At 45.0% G+C, this 7,990-nt stretch overlaps 1 protein-coding gene across 1 annotated transcript; it reads right to left on the reverse strand.

The window, feature by feature from the left end:
- Positions 1 to 221: 221 nt before the first annotated feature.
- On the reverse strand, positions 222 to 5,862 carry ADI1 (acireductone dioxygenase 1). The gene is made up of 4 exons (XM_054629612.2): positions 5,561 to 5,862; positions 5,114 to 5,233; positions 3,403 to 3,582; positions 222 to 1,679 (listed from the first exon to the last, which is right to left on the reverse strand). Exons 1-4 carry the CDS (start codon positions 5,678 to 5,680, stop codon positions 1,548 to 1,550), a joined length of 552 nt encoding a protein of 183 aa, XP_054485587.1. The 5' UTR covers positions 5,681 to 5,862; the 3' UTR covers positions 222 to 1,547.
- Positions 5,863 to 7,990: the final 2,128 nt, after the last annotated feature.

The raw sequence follows: 7,990 nt of genomic DNA on the forward strand, positions 1-7,990 counted from the left end.
TACTGAAAACCAGCCTAGTGTGCCTAAGCCTACTCTTCTCCCTCTCACAGCTCAAGAAACTGAGGCACAGTGAGTGATTTGTCCCATGTTACAGAACAAATCAATGCCAGCACAAGGAATAAAAGCTGATTAATAATTACAGTAACACAGTTGTTCAATGGGTCCTAAATGTCAGCACAAAGAATTAAAAAAACAACAAACCAATAAAAAATCAACATACCTAGATCAAAGTAATTTTATTAATAACTCACAAGAACAAATTTGCTACATTTTACTGAGAAAACCACAGTTTTATGTACCAGGGCAGAACTTGGAAAGCTGCATACTAAAATGCCGATTATGCAAATTTATCTTATGAACATTTTTAGACAAGAATGAAGGAGAGTTTCTTTTCTTTAATTAAAACCAGAATCCTACGTAGTTCATTAGCATGGATTCTGAGCAAAATGAATATTAATGTAGCCCACCTCTCACAATTCTACCTGCCAGAAATACCAAGGCAAAAAAAAAGGTTAGAAAATGGATTCCTGAGCAACTGTAAATGCGACTAATGTCACTGCAAGGCTGCTGGCATCTTTGAAAGGTCACAGAGATCAGGAAAACCTTTTTGAGCAGAAAAAGGCAAATAATACTGCCACCTTCAAAAAGGCACAAAAGAACATTTGGGGAACTGCAGGCTGCTCAGCCCTGCTTCAGTCCCCAGGAATGTTACAGAATATGCCATTATGGAAGGTTTTCCAGGCACAAGAAATACCAGGATGAGGAGGTGATGAGGAGCAACCAGTCAATGCCAAGTCACCAAGGGCACATTCTGATTGATGCCAACTCCCAGGAGCTCTGCAGCAAAGGGGACACCACAGGTGCCATTCCCCTTGACTCCAGCAAGGCTTTCACTAGTGTGTCCCACAGCAGCCTTGCAGCCTGACTGAGGATACAAACTACTGGGTAGATAAAGAACTTGGGTCCACTGGGCTCAAAACAGTCTGTGGTTCAAACTAAACTATCAGGTGGTCACAAGTGACATCCCTCAGTCACCAGAACTGGGGCAAAACATGTTGAACATCTTACTTAGCAGAAGGGAGCCCAGCCAAGGGCACTGGTCTGTGCAGCCTGGAGAGGAGAAGGCTCAGAGGAGACTGAACTACAGTTTCCTACTAGAGCAGGGACTTTAAAGAAGGCAGAGCCAGACTCTCCCCAGACATGCAGTGAAAGGGCAATAGAAAACAACTCCAAACTGCAACCAGGGAGTTGGCCATGAAGAACAAATTCTTGGCCATGGGAGCAGCTAAGTGCTGGAGCCAGCACCCAGACAGCCTGTCTGACCTCCATCACCAGAGGTTTCCAAACATCTTGAGCAACATGGTCTAGATTTAAAACTGGTATAGTAATTCACAGGGTTGGACTAAATGACCTCCAAATGGCCTTTCAATCTAAATTTTTCTATGATTCTGTGATTCCAATTTCCTATGTAAATGCAAGTTTAATCAGTGAAAAGCAGCAAGGCACATTTATTCTGATGGGGCTTCAGGATGTTCCCCCTATCAGTCTCAGACACCATTTTGTGCTTCTTCAGCCAAAAACTTCATGTACTGTTTCCGGGCAGGAAAATCGTCAGCCGGCCTGTTGTACGCAGTCCAGACGGGCTCTCCAACAAACAGCCTCATTGCCTTCACGTAATTCTGCCACAGAACAAGAAGGGACAAGTCATTTAAGAGCTCCTTTTCAAGGGATCTTCATTCCAAAGTTAAGGTCTCACTTGCACTTCTGCAGAAATTTTTGAAATTATTTCATGATGGACTGAAAGCTTCACACATTCCAGAAAATTATAGCATTATACTGCTGTTCCTGCTCCCAGTGCCTGGAGTGGCAGACTGTGGTCCCTATGCAGTGATACATTGTGTCATGATCAGTACCTCCAGCTCAGGCAGAATCAATACTTCTCCCCGTGTCAAAGAAACCAAAACCATCCTGTGTTATGTAAACCTTTTGCACTGAATCCACAATACACAGCAGTGCAGCATTTAAATCCTATTTGCTTAGTTAAACAGCAGAACCCAAGTACCCAAGATGCTTACACAATGCTTTTGGGGAATACCAGAAGCATCACAGTCACAGCCATAAAAACTGAGTGGGAAGTGCATAAGCTACCCAAAAAATAAAGCTTACAGGAAGTGAAAAGTCTCCAGATTCCAAAAGGAAAAGCAACAGCCAGCTAACACCAGCTAACACCAGCTAACCAAAAATATGCCTGGTGCAAGGTACAACTGTGGCAGCAGAAAATGGGATTTCACATCCTGCAGAAGTGCTCCAACCATGGGGTGATGGGGAACTCTCCTGCCTACTATGCAGAAGTACTATTTAGACCCTATCTACTCTGTAAAACACAAACGGATGACTATTTTACACCCAGGTTCAGCAATGGTAAGAATAAAGTTAGGTACCAAAAGAACTTAGCTGCAAAATGCCAGGGTCTAGAAGCACCTTAAGATTTTACTTTGAAGTCAGCACTTCTGGACGAAAGCTCCTGAAGTGAACAAACACTTAAGACTTTTTAGGAACTCAACCATAACCCCTGACAGTTTGTTTATGTAGAGAAAAAGCCTGAGAATAGTAAATGTAGTTTATTCGCTGTGGATTTCAAGAAGCAGATGGGAAAAGTTGGTTTTTTCACTAAAGCAGCATCTCCCTTTTTCACATGTATGAACACTGCTCTCTGGACAGCTGATTCAAAACAAAACCATTCCCTTCACCAGAAATGCAACTTCACCACACAGGAGACAACACATGTTTCCCCATTTTGCAGGGGTAATGCTGAGGTTACAAACACCTCTGTAAGAGCCCACAAGAAGAGAAACACAGACCAGGACTGTAAGTGCCAATCTCACACTCCCACTGGCAAAAATATCTTTCCAAAGGAGGCCACCACCTGTGAAGCCAGCACCCAGCTTAGGATACAGTAGTTGCAAGTAGTGGCTCTGGACCCTTAAATCCTTCTTTCCCCAAAGGTCAATTTCACACTTGTGAAAAATGTCACTGCTGGACACAGACATGGTCTTCTATCCCCACAAAAAGACACAACAAGGCAATACAGAATGATCCATCCACACCTTCTCCACCTCAACAGACAGCTGGGACAACTGTGGGAGGGACAGCCCAAGGCTTGATATGCCACAGATATCATGTGGCAATGAGTTACAGTCACAGCTGAGGAGGAGAGGCTGAATTTGTGACCTGGAGATGAAAGGTTCAGATGCTGCGAATTATTTATTATTTTTCATCCTCCTCCTTCATATTTAATATGTTTTGCTAATGAACTTCAAGTCTCAGGGCATGTAGTTACTAATGTGATATACATTCACATGGATTTGTCATCAAAATTTATGGTAATCTACAACAACATACGTTCTCATCCAGTGTAAATCGGTGATATATGCCAGCAGGGAGGGTTATCATGTCTCCTTTTTCCATGGAAATCCGAATCCATTTGTCATCCTTGTCTCGAACATCAAAATAGCCAGATCCCTCCAGGATGTAGCGAATTTCATCATCGAGATGTAAATGTTCTTCATAAAATGTTTTTATCTAGGAATAGCAAATATTTTGGAAAACTACTGAACATAGGAAAGCTGCAAAGAAAACTGGCAGAAACAGAGAGAAGCTGAGAAAGGCTTTCAAAGGGTAACTGTGTTTTAACTAACAGAGGAGACCAACATGGGTAAGATGGCCAAGCCAGCCAGCCAGCCAGCCTCTGTCTCCAGACACATCTAAGCAGGCTTCTACATTCCCTTTGGAGGGCAGGAACTCACTCCTCTGACAAGAAACAGCAGCTCTAGCTGTACATAACCATTCTCTGAATAACAGTGATGCTTACACTTATTTGAAAAAGAGACGGGTAAAACGTCACACTGCAGGATTTGATCCTTGCGCTTGTTCAGTTCGATCATTTTGTGCTTTTTCCCCCCCCTGCTTGCAGCACCAAACAGACACAGATTATCCCCTCTCTTTTACACTTATGTAGAGCTGAATTAGCTGCACAGGGTACTACTACTGTCTGTGAAAATGCAGTCACTGCCAAACACGGCCCCTCTACAGCAATCTGATGAAACAGTGTGTCATGCCTGCCCACACACAGCGAGACCAAGCTCCAGGCTCTCTTGTCCAAGACAGTGGCAGCAACATTCTCTTTCTTATGGAATGCTGAATTCTTTGTACATGCACAGAATACAAAGCACATTTTAAAAGTTCAATTAACGGAGGCCTGGGAGGTTTAGTGCACAGTGAGCAGAGCAATGCCAGGTACCATCACCACCTGCTCAGGTTTGGATGATATTTAGCCATACACTTCTGCAGATGTCCTTGAGCCAGAAGTGATCCAGCATAGCAGGATGAGCAGAAGTCCCTACGTCTTGTAAAGAATGACCCATCCTTCTGTCAGATAGAGCCTACCTAATGAGTTACTACCTAATTCACCTTCTCACCAAAGCAAAACCACTAGAACACAATGGGCTTAAAACAAACTGGTAAATGGAAATTTAATGAAAATATTAAAGTGTCATTGGGTTGCTGTCCTCAAGACAGAGCAGCAAGCCAGCAGCACCTGGAGGCTGGGATGAGAAAGCTCCTTTTAGGAGGCTCACCTGAACAGTGTTGAGCTGCTATGAAATTGTCAAGGTACGAGTTCCCCAAGGTAAAAAATGTTCTTGTACAAGGAACAATTCCATGGGGTTAATACTCACTTAAAAAAGATACATTATGCAAGCAGCCATTAGGATGTAAAAGCCTTCAAAGCCCAGGCCCAGCTGGCAGCCACTTGCCTTCATCCCAGAGAGGCTCTCTGAGGACAGGTCAGCATTGGCAGAACTCTCCTGGTAGGAATCTTAGTTTTGAAATGACAATGATGGAAATGATCCTCAAAACCTTTGAAGGCAATGTACAGAAGCAAAAGACCTCTACTATCTTTAAAACGATATCAAAGGCTCTTTTTTAATGTTCAGGACTTCGGTACAGGATGTATTTTAGACGTGGAAGCCTCATCCCCGTGTCCCGCTGGGCTGTGCAGGTGTCACACGCTGGCCGGCGCGGAAACCCGCACTGAGAGCCAAGTTTCGCGTACCTTTTCCTCATAATTTGGAAGCTTGTCTTTATGTATGGTCACTATATCCATCCAAGAATAATTTTCTGCTCTCCGAATCTCTTTCAAGCACGGATCAGTCTCATAGTTATCAGCATCCAACTAAAAAAACAGGCACAGGAGAAAAAAAAAAAAAAAGGCGTTCGGACGCCATTGCTGAAGGCGGATCTCAGGCACTCGTGGGAATCCCGAGGTGCCGGCAGTGCCGGGGCGGCTCGGCCGCGGCAGGGGGAGCAGCCACAAGGGCACAGGGTGCCTGCACCCGGCCCCGCCCGCCCCCGCTGCCTCCTCCCTGCAGGCAGCCCGGCCTGGCCAGGCCAGGCGCTCCCCGCACGGCTCAGCCCGATCCGCGGCTCCCCGCCGTACCCTGCGGTACCAACCCCGCAGTGTCACCCCTGCCGTACCCGGCGGTACCAACCCCTGCCATACCCTGCGGTACACCACGCCGAGGCGGCGCAGCTGCTCCAGGCTGACGGCGCGGTTGGGCCGCTGCCGGTGCGGCGTCCGCTGGTCCTCCTGGGACTCGTCCATGTACCAGGCCTCCACCATCCCGCCGCCACAGTGTGCGCGGGGCCGGGCCGCCAGCGCGTCCCGCCCCGGCGGGGCTCCACGCCCGGCAGCGAGCGGGACGGGCCCGCCCCGCGGCCTGGGGCAGAGCGGTACAGGGGCGCCACGGGCCGCTCCAAACACACTGAGCACGGGGCGGTGCGGAGCTTTCGTTTGAAGGAACAGCTCCAGGCTGAGAGCCGAGAGTCCCCGAGAGACAGGCCGGGGCTCAGGGCTCCTCACCCGCACCAGCCCCCGGGGTAACCCGGGTGAACGGCCATGGTGTTTGCATCGTGTCGGCCCCCGCTGTAAATACTCTGACGGAACTTACTGCTACGGCTCAGGCTTAAAGGCCGGCATTGCAACCCCACAATATGGAAAAAAAAGAAATTAGGTAAAAAATAAAGAAAGTGGTAAGACATGCTTGCACAGATAACTTGCGTTGTCTCCATCCATGAAGATAGATGCTCAGCATCCTCCCTGAGCTGGAGTGAACAAGACACCCTGGGGTGTGTCCCCTCCAGCCTCCACACTTCTGCATCTACCTGATCCTGTAGGGCAAATAAACCAAGAGCCAGCTAAGCACAATATAAGAATGGCCAGACAACTGAAACAATCCCTCCTTAGAATTTTTTTCATAAAGAGAGTTTCTTACTTACCAAGGTGTCTCAACCACTACTATTCCAATTCTCATAAAAAGGTACCAGATCCCTTTAATGTATAGTATTTATGTTTAAGCACTACTGGTTATCAAACAGATACTCTATAGCAGCTGTGCTAAGGCACATGGAGGACAAGTAGGCATTTTGGGACAGCCAGCACAATATCATGGCTGCTAAATCCCAATATTGTCCTAAAGTTGCAGTTCTCTGAAAAGATGCCATCCTCTGCAGGCCCTCAAGCCCCTGTTAACTCCTTTTGAGAAGTACTATTTTTTTCCATCATTTAATCGGCCCTGATCTTGTAACCTTCCTCTTGCCTTTCTTCTGTCCTGAATTTCCAGAAGAATAACCATTCATATGAAATTGATATAAATTAGATTTTGTCCTATTAGATTTTCTATTATAATCTACCCATTAGATTCAGGTAATCAAGTGGCCTAAATTCAGTATTACACAGTTATGATTTACCCACCACAATCTTACAGGTTTTCCAAAGCTCCTGCTGAAAAAAAAACAAACAACCCCACAAAAAACAAAACCCCAAACAAAACCGATTCCATACAATAAACAGGATTTACTTGTTTAACATAATATGTAAGATAGGCAAGTTATTAGATACCTGATCAGGGTGATGGGTCTTTTCTTTGCAGCCAAACTTCTAGTAAATAGGTAATTGTGTGCATACATACAAAGAAGCAGAGGGGGCCCAAGCAGTGCCCTCTTTTACCCCTAGATGAGCTTCAATGTGCAGTTTTGAATGAGAGAAAAAAATAAAAATCCTCACTGACCTATTAACTACTGGATAGACAGTTTCTTCCTCCTCCTACAACCATGTGACTAAATATGTAAAACCCTCACATTTTGCCTCAGGAAAGATATTATAATGCATGAGAGCTATTAAGTAACAAACTTCTGCAGCTCTAACCATCTGTATAGAAATTAACAAATCCAAAAACATTTCAGTAACTCCTAGCTTAAACCCTACTATTCAGTGGTGCAAAGGTACCATACAGAAAAGTTGACACAGATAGCACAACAAATCTGTTTGCTTTTCCTGTACTCTTGCATAGGAAATAAACCCATTTTGATTACTGGTAATTAATCTCCAATTCAAGTGCACATTAGCCATTCCATTAATCTCATAATTGACTTGACAAAATGAAGTCAAACCCTTTAGAGCTGGACAGTATGGAGAAGCTTATCTTCTAGTCCCATTTCAGATGAAATGTCCATTTCTACCTTTGGGATAACACTGAAGAGAAACTAACAATGCTAACAAGAACCAGCATAAAAAAACTTACTTAATGAAAACAGAAAGCCAGAGACGAAAAGCTTGGACATGATTCAGGTAGAGAGAACAGTAAAAATTCAAGTTTTCTTGTAATCTGGCTTTTTCTTAGTTCATGCTAGCCTGCAAAACAACATGATAAAAGAAAGCTACTGGTGCTGTAGCTGACACTGTGAGGCACACACAGGTCTCAGTGTTACAGGCCCATCTTAGAGCAGTTATTGCCAGTACCAGAATGCCAGAGCAGACAAATGGACATCTCTGTTAGGTGGTGACCTCCTACCAAATCAACCAACCCCAAAGTCTGCCCCAGATTTTGGGCTGCAATAAATACCTCTGCACAAAAAAAAAAAAAAAAACCAA

The sequence above is a fragment of the Agelaius phoeniceus genome, chromosome 3, assembly GCF_051311805.1.
Source record: "Agelaius phoeniceus isolate bAgePho1 chromosome 3, bAgePho1.hap1, whole genome shotgun sequence".
NCBI lineage: Eukaryota > Metazoa > Chordata > Aves > Passeriformes > Icteridae > Agelaius > Agelaius phoeniceus.